This window comes from Mustela putorius, unplaced genomic scaffold (assembly GCF_011764305.1).
Source record: "Mustela putorius furo isolate JIRA1106 unplaced genomic scaffold, ASM1176430v1.1 tig00003859_pilon_pilon_pilon, whole genome shotgun sequence".
Lineage (NCBI taxonomy): Eukaryota > Metazoa > Chordata > Mammalia > Carnivora > Mustelidae > Mustela > Mustela putorius.
The window spans coordinates 1,665,138-1,677,148 of NW_025422011.1; the positions used below are offsets into that span (position 1 = coordinate 1,665,138).

A 12,011-nucleotide genomic window follows, 5' to 3' on the forward strand; every position below is an offset into this window, starting at 1 on the left:
CATTAATAGCCAGTTAAAGCCTTTGCAATTAGTGGTCTAATTGGCTCATTAGACCATATGGCCTTGATCAAGCCACTCTGGGGAGATCATTGGATCATCATGGCAGCCTCGAACTTTTGGGTGGGGCTACCTCAGGCCACACACCTTAGAAGCAGTAAGAGACTGTCCTCGGCAGCGTGACACTCTCCAGCAAGCCGTGTTCCTTTTCCAGATGGTGTCACCTGCCTGACTTGGGTGGTTGGTAAGCAGGCCACAGGTAACAAGCGCATTCCCCTTGGTTGACTGCAAGGGCAATCACGCAGCCACACTGGTTGTTTTGTGGTGGTCTCAGCCTGTCAACAGGCCATGTGGCCACGGGACTGGCCCCTGCAGTTCTTGTGATTACAAGACACCCTTCAGCAATAGCCATCAGAAACTTTGAAAAAATAAAGGTTTATTACTTATAGGATCTGGAAACCACACAGCACACCTGGGGCCACACAGCAAGGTGGTGTTGGGAGGGGACAGGGAGAGAGAATGAGAGCGCACACGCAGGCCTGGGGTTCTGCTTTTATTGGGGGGTCAAGGGTTTTGTGGGCTCCCTCTTTATTCGTGAGTTCAAAATATAGGAGTGGAAATTTAAAGCGAAGGAGGAGAAAAAACAAACAAACAAATGGCCCAAATGATCAGTTACTGAAATCAACCAAGATCTTAAAAACCAAGGGGCCTCTGATGGGGAAAGTGGCCTGGCCCTGTCTCGTGCAGTGGCTGGCGATCTCTGATGTGGCTGCTTCAGCCCTCAGAGCTAAGTCAGGCACTTGCTTTGCAGAAAAGAAAAGAACCCAGCGGTGGGGGTTTACACTACAGTGTCTTACTCCCGTTTCCATTCAGGGCATCAGGCCTTACTCACTTCCTTAGAAACCACCTTGAGTTAGAAGCTCGCCCTCCCCAACCTTTCCCCCGTGACGACTAAAAACAGGAGGGCATTATCCCAAGGAGATGGAACAGAGTGCAACAGAAAGGACAGGGACTGTGAAGGCCGGCATGAGGTCACGGGGAAGGGGTGAGGGGAGGAGAAACTTCTCTCAGCCCTAACCTCAGGGAAGAAACATGGCAGTTTATCTCCTTCATCAGAGCCAGGTTGCAACCCTTGCACAAGAATCAGGATCTGGGAATGGCAAAGCACCGCAGGGGAGCGGGGGTGAGGGGCTCAGAGCCAGGACCCTTGCTCTAGCAGCCCCCTTGGGGATGCAGCTCTGAGAAGGCCAAGCTGGGAGGTCTTACCTGGGCCAGGTGCCCCTCTGGAGGGGAGGAAGGACACTTCTTTGTGTCAGGGATTGGGGTGGGTGTTAATGGCCCTGCTTAACCTCTTCAAGCTGTGTGGCTCCCCTGTGTCCAAAAGCTGGGAACACAGGATACAGATGGTGGGAAAAGGGTGCTTTCCCATGAGGTACCCCATTCCCAGGCCTCTTCCCAGCAGGCCCTGGGGGGCCCAAGGCCAGGGTCGGGGACAAATGATCCTCTGTGCCCTTCCATGGGGCCTGCTGGGCTGGACGCAGAGAGGAGGGAACACTTGTCAGTTTCCTCCCTCAGCCCTGTTCACACTTTCTTCTAGAGGGCAGCTGATTGGTGGGATCAAAACTCCACTCCTTGTCTTGGGACTCAGAGAGATGAGGTTTCCCTAATCCCTTTAGTTGGTTTGTGGTGGAGTCGCACCCCCATCTCCCCCGGGTGCAAGTGAAGACTTACTGCTGTCCCTAAATGGTTGTGGCCTGTCCCCAACTCCAAAGGTCACGTGGAGGTAGAAAGCCCTGGAAGGGGAACAGGAAGGGGTGCTGCCTCCCTGAAAGTGAGGGTTCTTCCAGAGAACCCAAGTGGCCGTTCCCATGGGGTCCCATCCTCCCTAGAGGAAGACAAAACCCAGAAACAGGGCATGGGGTTGAGATAGGATTGGCCACTTTCTGACATCCCTTGACAACACTGGTTTCATTTTAACCACCAGACTGTGATCAGGTTTGTAAACAATACCCCCTCCAGACCCCCTACTCAGGGTCCAGAGAGATGTCTTCATGGCTATTTGGGCCCTACCCTGGGCCTTTTCCCTGACTGGGCCATCCCGAGGTTCCTGGAGCAGCTCACACCCCCATGCTGCTTTTCTCCTCCTCTTTGGGGCTGGGCTCCTCCTGAATCTTCTTCATCTCCCAGCCCCGGACCCAGGTGTAGGCAGAGGAGCCCCCCAGCACCATCATGTTGCTGGTCCACCAAAGGAAGCTCTTGGTCTCCTCGTAGTAGAGCACCGCCAGCACCGTCTGGGCACAGGCTTTGGCCGTGCCCGACACATTATGGGTCAGGGGGCTGGTGAACTTGATCTGTAGACCGGTTACGTAGCCGATGGCAAAGCCGAACAGGCCGCCCAGGGTCATCATGCCCCAGAAGTGGGCGCTGCCCAGCTGGGAAAAGTCGCGGAGGGCCTGCAGCTCCCCCAGCAGCAGAAGCAGGGGCAGGAAGAGGACGCAGGCATTGACATTGTTGTAGAAGGTCAGGCGCCAGATGCTGCCATCCACGGCCGGGAGCACCTTCTTGGTGTAGATGGCGTTGAGTGAGACACAGAGGCTGGCCAGCACGCCGAAGAGGGTGCCCGTCCAAGACAGGGTACCCTCTGCCCCCTCCTGGTCCACACCGAGCCAGAAGCCACCTGCGAGGGGGGGGTAGAGGGGAGGGTCAAGGGGGATGAGGTCAGGGAGGAAGAAGGACAGAGAATTTTGCCACTGGAGTTCACAGAGTGTAATGCCGTCCTCACCCTCCCATCCCTCCCTGCCCTGTCTGCAACAGAGGCGTCCAAACGCTCGAATACATGCAAAGCACCATACGAGGGCTGGGAAGTGGCCCAGGACACGAATGCTTTCTCGGGAGCTTCCATTCTAGCAGAGCGGGAAGACATTAAAACGATTCATTTCCCAATTATTTCTTTAATTACAATTGTAATGAGGGCCATAAAACAGTGCAGTGTGCTCTGAGAACCCATAATCCACGACTGTGCTGGCTTGAGGCATCTGGAAAGTTACGTTGGAAATGAGCTCCAAAGGGTTGAGCACTTCGTGGTTAAGGTGACTTGGGGCAAGTGACTTTAGGTCCCAGAGTCTCAGCTTCCTTGTCTGAAGAATGGGAGCCTGTAATGAGTTTGAGTCACTTGTGGCCCGAGGTCTTTGGGGACAGTCCACTCTTTTGGACACTCGGTCTGTGTTACCTCCTGCTCACAGAGCCTCCATGGCTCCCCATTGCCCCCCAAGACTGCACTCTTCCATCTGGCACATTGGCCTTCCTGGACCTTTGCCTGTCTCTGTCCCATGATTGTCCCAAATTGTCTCTCTCATCTTCCTGCTTCTCACACTGGGACGCAGTGTTCTTGTTTGTGTCCTGCACCAGAAACGCCTTCATCCTTCTTTCTGGGGGATTCTACTCAAGCATCAAGGTCAAAGCCACCCCTCCAGGGAGTAAGTCTTTCTTAATACCAGACCTCCCTTTGGCTTCTTCCTGCCTGGGCTTCCCTGCCAAGACCCCTTGCCTGTCCTGAGCTGTTAGGCCTCTGCCCTTGGGAACGACTATACCATCTCTTTAGCGAGACCCCACCTTCTGGGCAGGCAGGGGCTGAATTCTGGTGTCAGAGAGATTTGGGCTCTAATTGGGTTCTGCTGTTGAGAGGCTGTGTGGCCTGAGGAAAGTCGGCTAAAGTTTCCTAAGCTCCCATTTCCTTCCTCTGGAGAGACCTGAGTCATTTTCTTGACCCCCTCCTCCAACCAAACTACTTCCCACTTGCAACCAGAATGATCGTCCTCAAGTACAGATAGATCTACTTAAAGCCCTTCCTCGCCTACAACCCTCAGGAAACCTTCCAGACTCACTTAACTTGGGCAGCCTCCTGTCTGGGGAGTCCCACTCTGGTCCAAACAGGAAGAAATGCATGGGTACTTTTTTTCTGTCTAGAACATTCTCTCCTCACCCCTTCCTTATACCTATCTAGTCCTTCCTCCAGAACGCCTGCTTGGATCACCCCATTCCCGACACCATCCTCCTTTCCACCCCCACTGGGTGCTCTTCTCCACCCCAATCACAGCCTCACCCCTGCAGCAGAACTCAAGACCAGGCATCACCACCATGCCCGTCCACCTTTGCCAGATTCGTATCCCCAAAGTTTGGCATGATCTCTGGCATGTGGCCGGCTGTCAGTTAGTGTTTGTTGACTGACCGAGTGACCACAGGAATGGAGGTTGTCCCGGAGGTGGCTTTGAGGGCTGAAGGAGATCAGGCGTCTACTACAGTGTCGGCCCTCATGTGCGGTACTCTCTTTCTTGGCAAACAGCTATCTGTACACCTGCTCCAGGGGTGTGGAGGGTTGCCCAGAGCACCTGCCGTCCGCCTGCTTGCTACTTTCCGAGTCCAGGAGGGACACCTACCACAAGTTTCTGCATCCAAGTTTCTGCATCGCACTTTAAGGGGGAGCCCAGCCGAGAGGGGGCCAAGTCTGGGGCCCGCAGGAAGCACCAGCTGACCCAGCTCAGCCTCATCGGTATGACCAGCGAATATGACCTTGATTACTTTTAGGACCTGGACCCAAGTTCCCTAGCGATTCACCTTTCTGTATGCAAATTTCCTTCCCATCCCAGATTCCCCACACCCCATACCCCACCTCCTGAGGTCTGTAGGGCTCAACTGGAGATTCCTGAGGCATTTGGCTAAATAAGGCCTGGAACTCTGCATCAGCTCTGGAGGGACCGGCTTTGCAGAGCAGGGGGAGTGCAGGCAGCTGATACTCTGCCAGGGGCCTCTGCAGCTCCTTCTGCTCTAACCCCAGCCTTCTCCCCTCTCCCATCTTGGGGCTGGACAGAGGAGTCTGAGACCCAGCAGCTGCTCGATGAGGGTGACATTTTCTAGGACGGGTGGCAGGGGAGGGGCCCTCGGCCTGGGACTCTGAGATGCCAGCAAATAATATGTAGGTCAATCAACACGAACTTTACGGCACCAGGAAAAACAGGTTCGAAGAAAAGGCGACATTCCTGGATGACAGAGCACTGGGCGGATTCTGAGGGAAGTGGGTGCTCCTTTAAAATGCTCCAAAAAACCAGAATGCTCCAAAAAACCATTCTGTGATCATGGAAGCATTCTATCATCTGTGCCATCCAATACAGTAGCCACTGGCCACATGAGGCTACTGGGCACTTGAAATGTGGCTACAGAATCAGGTTATAACACCTGCAACTAAAGAACTGAATTTTATTTATTTATTTAAAAAGATTTTTATTTATTTATTTGGCAGAGATCACAAGTAGGCAGAGAGGCAGGCAGAGAGTGAGGGGGAAGCAGGCTCCCCACTGAGCAGAGAGCCCTATGCGGAGCTTGATCCCAGGACCCTTAGATCATGACCTGAGCAGAGGCTTAACCTGCTGAACTACCCTGGTGCCTCCCTGAAGAACTGAATTTAAAAAATGTCACTGTAGGGGCGCCTGGGTGGCTCAGTTGGTTGGACGACTGCCTTCGGCTCAGGTCATGATCCCGGAGTCCCGGGATCGAGTCCCGCATCGGGCTCCCAGCTCCATGGGGAGTCTGCTTCCCTCTCTGACCTTCTCCTCGCTCATGTTCTCTCTCACTGTCTCTCTCTCAAGTAAATAAATAAAATCTTTAAAAAAAAAAAATGTCACTGTATTTGAATAAACTTTGAAATAGACACATGTGTCAGTGGCTAGTGTGCTGGCTAGTGCAGCTGCAATCCTAGGGCACAAGAACAGAGCAGAGGGGTTAAAAACATAGGCCTGGTAGTCTGGCCAGTCTGGGTTTATGCCCCTGCCTGGCTACTTCCTTGCTGTATGGCCTTGGACAAGTAACTTAACCTGAGTTTCAGTTTCCTTGTTGGTCTGGAGTTGATGAGGGTGATGTTACCACTCAGGGAACCTCTGGGGAACACAGGAGATGCTCTGTGGGAATGATCAGCACAATGTCCCCATCAATAATTCTTCCTTTCTCAGGGCCAAGTGTCGAAAGACAGCTAAGACCTCTCAAAGCTTATGGTTTTCTACTCTCCTAGCCATTACTATAAGCCTGCAAGGTCAGAGGGTGATGGCATATTTAGTGCAAGATGTATTCTCCTCTGGAAATAGCACTGGGTGGGGGAGTCAGGGCACTTGAACCCTTGAGAAGCAACACAGTGGTCAAGCATAGGGATCAGACTGCTTGAGGTCAGATCCCAGCTCTGCCGCTTATTAGCTGTGTGATCTTCAACAGATTACTGGACTTCTCTCTACCTTGGTTTTTTCCCTCACCCTGTGTGATATAGATTATAATTCCATCTCGTTGTTATGAGGGGCCCACGTTGGGCCCCTAAATTGCTGGGCGACCTCAGGAAGCTTATTCTCTCTGGGCCCCAGGCTCTTCCTCACATGACTCTGGGCAAGGGAACGGGGACAGATAAAGTCCAAAGATGCTTGGCAGGGTTGCTCTTTGGGGTTTTGGTCCCCTGTGCCCCCTCCCTCCCCATGGCCCTGGCTGGCTACTCACCGATGATGACTCCGCAGGTGAGCAAGGCATAGAAGGAGGTGGTCTGCTTGAGCAGCAAGTAGGAAAGCAGCACGTTGAAGACGGTGGTAAGTGAGCGGCCCACATTGTAGAAGGCCACCCCGACGTACTTGAGGCACAGGTTGTTGAACGTGATCATGCCGATGAAGACCACGGACAGGGGCAGGACGCTGCGGGCCACCCTGAGGTCCAGGCGCAGGGAGGGAAAGTCCATGGTGCCAGGGCAGAGCGTGGCCAGGGTGCTGAGGCTCTTGCACAGCACCGTGGTCACCAGGCACTGGTAGAAGGTGACGAAGATGGGGGTGTCCAGCTGTAGGGAAGGGCTGTCCAGCAGGTACTTGTTAAGGAACACCATGGAGATAGAGGTGGCCCAGTAGAGCGACACCACCAGGGCGATCTGCAGTGCCCGCAGCAGGAAGGGCTTCTCCTTGCTGGCCTCTGCCTCGCCCGAGGGGTCGGAGGTCCCCATCAGTGCCATGTGCAGGATCCGGGACCGCTTCAGAGGGGCCCTGTTCATGATAGCAGAGGAACTGGGTCACCCTACCGCCAGAACTAGAGTACTGGGCAGTATCCACTCCTGCCTGCTATCTGCCAGCCACAGCCCTCAACTGTCACATGGGGGGGTGGCCTAGAGGCCTCCCCATCCAGAGGTTCTGTTTGGGGGGGCCCCACAACCTGCTCCCACTCTGAGGGGGCGCATGAGACAAGACACGGGGAGGGGTGAGGAATGGGCTAAGGTTAGAAGACTTGTCAGGAGAGAAGGGCCTTGTGCCTGGTAGGGATGTGTCTCAGGAAGAAGGGTAGGGAGAGGGAGGAAGAAGGGGAGGAGGAGGAAGGCAGGGCGAAGGTGCTGAAAAAGGGCGGAGGACAGCCTGGGGGAGAGAGGGAGTCTTGGGCGTCTGCAGGGAGAAAGGGGAGGCTTGCAGGAAGCTGAATGGAAGGAGGGCGTGCGGGGGCGCTGGGAAAGAGGGGTGCAGGGAAGGTCAGAGGTGCTCAAGGCAGGGTCTGAAGGACGCAGGAGGAGGCCGGGCCGGCCCAAGCCCGCAGCGGGAAGCCCTCCACAGCCCCAGCTCCGGTTCAGCGGCGGAGCCTCCGGACATCCGAGGCCGCGCTCCCCCGCGAGGCGGGCCCAGGACTCATTTCCTGACACGCCCCCGACCCCTCCTTAAAGGGCCCGCACGCCTGGCGTCACCCTTAAAGCCACAGCCCGCGAGAATCAGCCTTCAGAGTCAGGCTTGCGTGTGGGCCCCCAACCGCCTCTCCGCTTCTGCGCGCTCCTAGCTCGGGGATGGTGGGGGACGATCGGCTTCCACAGAAGGTTCCTATAGGTGCTTGAGCCTCGACCACCTTCCTGAGAGCACCCCCCCCCCCAACCCCAGCTCCGTCTCCACCAGAAGCTAACCCGGGACTCCGCTCACCTGCATGTCCGCCGCCCCCTCCCCCATCCCGGGCCCGACAGCACCTCCAGAGCCTCGGCAGCTCCTCGCGTCCCTGGGCGCCTAGACAACCCCTACCAGCTCCCTCTATTAGCCCTAGCTCACTCTCCCTTGTCGCATTCCATTCCTTTCCCTCACTGTCACTTACCCCATCCCTCTTCCAAACCTGAGGACCGCCCCCACCCCAACCCCGTCGCGCTCCCGGAGGCCGGAGGCCACAAAACCCCTTCAGGACACTTCAATCAGTCTGCGCGATCTCTCCGCCCCTCCCCCCCAAATCTGAGAACAGCCTTATGCGAGCCTCGAGGCAACACACCCCCCGGCTCCATCCTCCTTTTAACAAACCCTTTCTTCAAGAGGGGCCTAGCCGCCAGCTCGGGCCCCAGGGCTGGCGTTCCCGGGCCTCCGTGGGGACCCGGCGCTCACCTCCTCTAAGGCAGTGGCCTCCCGCCGGCGCTACTGAGCGCTGCACCTGCAGCGCCACACCTGCAGCACCGCGCCTAGGGCGCTCCCGCTGGAGAAGACTTCCTGCTCCCCGCCCCGGGCGCGGGCGCCCAGCCAACCTCTCCCGCCTGCTCCCCTTGTGGGCCCCGCAGGTGGTGGCGGGACGACCCGGGCCCCAGCCTGACCTTGGCCCCGGGCTGTCCAGCCAGTCGTGGGAGCACGGGTCCTTCTGTTTCTAAGCCCACCCGAGGCCCAGTACCCTTGCCCGGCGCGCCCGGGATACCAAACTCCAATTACCGCCGCTTCCACGTCCCGGGACCCGGCTTCATCCCTGGCCTGCTGCGCCCCCCGCGCCCCGCGCCCCGCCTGCGCTTACCGGAGGGCGCGCGGGAACCGCTTCCTGCTCGTAGTAAGCGGAGGGTTCTCTGCCCTCCTCCAGGATCCGGGCCTGGGAAGTCTGCACCAGCCCGGGTCGGTCACTCACCAGGCAGCCTGGAGGGCCGACTTCTCCCTGGTTCTTCCTCTAGCACCAGTGTTGGGCGGCTCACCTCAGAGTTCTCTTTGTTGTAAAAAGGAGGGGGCTGGCAGGACAATTCCAGGGGGTTCCAACGTCCTTGCTCATTACTCTGGCTGGTTTGGTTGAACGTAGGGACTACCATCTGTTTGTAGTATTTCAAACACCATTTAATTAGTACCATTTAATTTACAGGTGAGATGTCTTAGATCTGCTTTAAAATACTCAGAATACTCACCAGAGAACGAGAGAGACGTGGATAGATAAGTAAAACAAGATAGGCAAAATGCTGATAATTTTATAAGAGTCATTTTACTTTTGTGTACATTTGAAAATTTCCATAAGAGGGTAAAACCTATGGGGTACATTTAAAGTCTCACGTGCTAACTGATAAACCCTGGGCCCAGTTTAACACAGTCCTTGGTGGGCTAGGCAGAACCGGAGGGGTTACAGGGAAATAAGCACCATCGCAAGCCCCAAGGCAGGTGCAGACGCCCCAGAGTGAGCGCTGCCCCAGGCCTACCCTCTTCCAAGATCAGGCCTCTGGCCCTTACTCTCTGGGACCTGCACTACACCCCCTTTCTCCAGAGCTGGAACTTCCTGGTTCCTAGTTTTGGGCTGGTCTCCTGGTGAAGATTGCCATCTGGTTAACTTGTCACCTTGGGGATCAAGTTTCTGGGGTGGAAGAACTAAAAGGGACTGGTCATCAGAATCTTACTTGAAGAGTCTCATTCCAGGGCCAAACTTTGAAGGCTGTGGGCTTCAGTTTGTTAAGAGCAAATCAATGCCTCTTTGCTCTTCTATGTCCCTATGACAAATAATTTAATGACAAACAGGGCAAACTTGTCTGCGAGAGGCCCTGGTTTCCTGGAAGGGCCCTTCTCCTTGGCACATTTAACAGAATTAATTCATCTGATGAATGTGCTGCCACTTTGAGCCCCTAGGGAAGAGACGCAGGCTGTATATAGGACAGACGCTCTTCACGGAGAGAGAGCAGGGGCAGTCCCTGCTGGATATGTGGGGCACAGCCTGGGGTCTCCACATGTATCCCTGTCTCCAATCTCTCTCCTTACATTTTACCTGAAATTCCACCATTAGCCTCAGTCTCCTGCATTGAGGACAAGTCTCCTGCCAGTAGGACAAGTTTCCCAGACTCCGATCCTTTTTGCTCCTCATGAGGGAAAGGGAAGAGGGGTGTGTTTTTTAGGGGGCCCAAGTCCCTGGGAAGTACACTCTTTGCACCATTGATTTGCTTTCTATTTTTTCTTAAGGATTCTTAATTGTCGAAACCATTCATCAGGGATGAGGTTTTAGGTCTTGTCAAGAGTCATTACCCAGTGTGTGAACTTGGTGTGAGGCAGACCCTAAGATCATCAGCGTGGCAGGCGGAATGCTGTAATAATCCAGGAAGGAGGGCCCCTTAAGGGAGGAGTTCTTGCCTTGGCTGGGTGCCACTGATGACCTCAGAAGGCAATCTCTTCCAGACAGAGTGACCGGAACTAACCTCCCAGGTGTAGGGGACAGTGGATCTGTATCAGTAGGGCCTGAGAGTTTCTGGGAACACACAGATGTCAACTATCTCACCCCTGAGTTCAACAAGGACTCATGAGCCTATTTTGTGGTGGTGGACACTATGAGTTGTCTACCAAAATTCATTCTCCCATTTGACTCAGATAACTGGACGGTAGCCGATCACGTGGTTGCCCAGCCAGAGACTACATTTCTCAGCCTCCCTTGTGGGGAGGTGAACCATGTGACTTAACGGATGGTAAAAGGAGGTGATACATGCTACTTTCCAGGTCTGAGCCCTATGACTTCTGGTGTGTGCTCTTCCATGCTCTTGTCTCCCCTCCCCATAACGTGGGACCCGAATATGTCTATAGCCCAGCTGTGACCATGCAAGCAAGGTGAATGGCTTGGGGGTTCTGAGAGCAATATGATGGAAAAAGCCAGGGTCCCTGATTGTGTGGAGCAGAGACACATTCACTAGCGTGGACTGCCTACACTGAAACTGTTAAACGAGAGGGAGATCAGCTTATGTTCCTTATGCACCTGTGTGGTTACAAAGGGATCTCTGTTACAGCAGTTTTGCCTTTAGCCACAAACCCACTGTAGTCTGTATTCCTTTATTTTTACATACATATTCTATAGGCAAAATTGAGAAGACATGACATAATTATAATGATCTCTGACTCTCTCTTGCTCTCTCTCAGTTTATTATCCCTCCCTCCATCCATCCATTCATCCCTCCTGTCCTTATCCGGAACCCAGCACATACCTGCCATAGTGGTTGCTCAGTACCTATTTGTGGAATGAATGGAAGTCAGACCACCAGAAGAAGTGCTTGAAAATCAAGGCCATTTTAAGACCTTAATTGTTCCTAAGCCCTGAAAGTGGATGAGGCTCCTCATGTATCCTATATGTAATTCAAAATTAAAAATTAATCCTAAACTGTAAAATAAATGTAAGCAGAGCAAAAAGTATTGTGATTTTTCCTTTTTAAAAAATTTTAAAATTTAAACTCAATTTAGTTAACATGTAGTGTCTTATTGGTTTCAGGGGTAGAATTTAGTGATTCGTCAGTTGTATGTAACACCCAGTGTTCATTACATCACGTGCCCTCCTTAATACCCATCCTCGAATTACCCCCCTCCTCCCTCCCCTCCAGCCACTCTCAGTTTGCTCACTGTGGTTAACAGTCTCTTATGGTTTGCTTCCCTTTCTGTTTTTATCTTATTTTTCCTTTCATTCCCCTATGTTCATCTATTTTGTTTCTTAAATTCCATACTGGAGTGAAATCATAAAATAATTGTCTTTCTCTGACTTATTATTTCTTTTAACTTTTTTTTTTTTTTTTTAAAGATTTCATTCATTTACTTGACAGAGAGAGATCACAAGTAGGCAGAGAGGCAGGTAGAGAGAGAGAGAGGAGGAAGCAGGCTCCCCAGTGAGCAGAAAACCCGATGCGGGGCTCCATCCCAGGACCCTGGGATCATGACCTGAGCTGAGGGCAGAGGCTTTAACCCACTGAGCCACCCAGGCGCCCCTCTCTGATTTATTTTGCTTAGCAT

General features: G+C 53.7%; 1 protein-coding gene across 3 annotated transcripts; it reads right to left on the reverse strand.

Annotated features, from left to right (window-relative positions):
- Positions 1 to 413: 413 nt before the first annotated feature.
- SLC35C1 (solute carrier family 35 member C1) lies at positions 414 to 8,812 on the reverse strand. Of its 3 annotated transcripts, none has more exons than XM_004763175.3 (3): positions 8,724 to 8,812; positions 6,529 to 7,055; positions 414 to 2,674 (listed from the first exon to the last, which is right to left on the reverse strand). In XM_004763175.3, exons 1-3 carry the CDS (start codon positions 8,753 to 8,755, stop codon positions 2,115 to 2,117), a joined length of 1,119 nt encoding a protein of 372 aa, XP_004763232.2. In that variant the 5' UTR covers positions 8,756 to 8,812; the 3' UTR covers positions 414 to 2,114. The 3 variants fall into 3 exon arrangements, with proteins under 3 accessions (XP_004763232.2, XP_004763234.2, XP_004763236.2); XM_004763177.3 differs by lacking the exon at positions 8,724 to 8,812 and adding an exon at positions 8,409 to 8,513; XM_004763179.3 differs by lacking the exon at positions 8,724 to 8,812 and adding an exon at positions 8,328 to 8,413.
- Positions 8,813 to 12,011: the final 3,199 nt, after the last annotated feature.

Excerpts from the sequence above, each read along its gene's own strand:
- SLC35C1 (XM_004763175.3), bottom strand. The coding sequence starts at position 8,755 with ATGAAGCCGGGTCCCGGGACGTGGAAGCGGCG. Across the intron at positions 7,056-8,723 it reads CCCGGGACGTGGAAGCGGCG|GGCCCCTCTGAAGCGGTCCC; the intron begins GTAATTGGAGTT and ends TATCATGAACAG. Across the intron at positions 2,675-6,528 it reads CACCTGCGGAGTCATCATCG|GTGGCTTCTGGCTCGGTGTG; the intron begins GTGAGTAGCCAG and ends CCCCCCTCGCAG.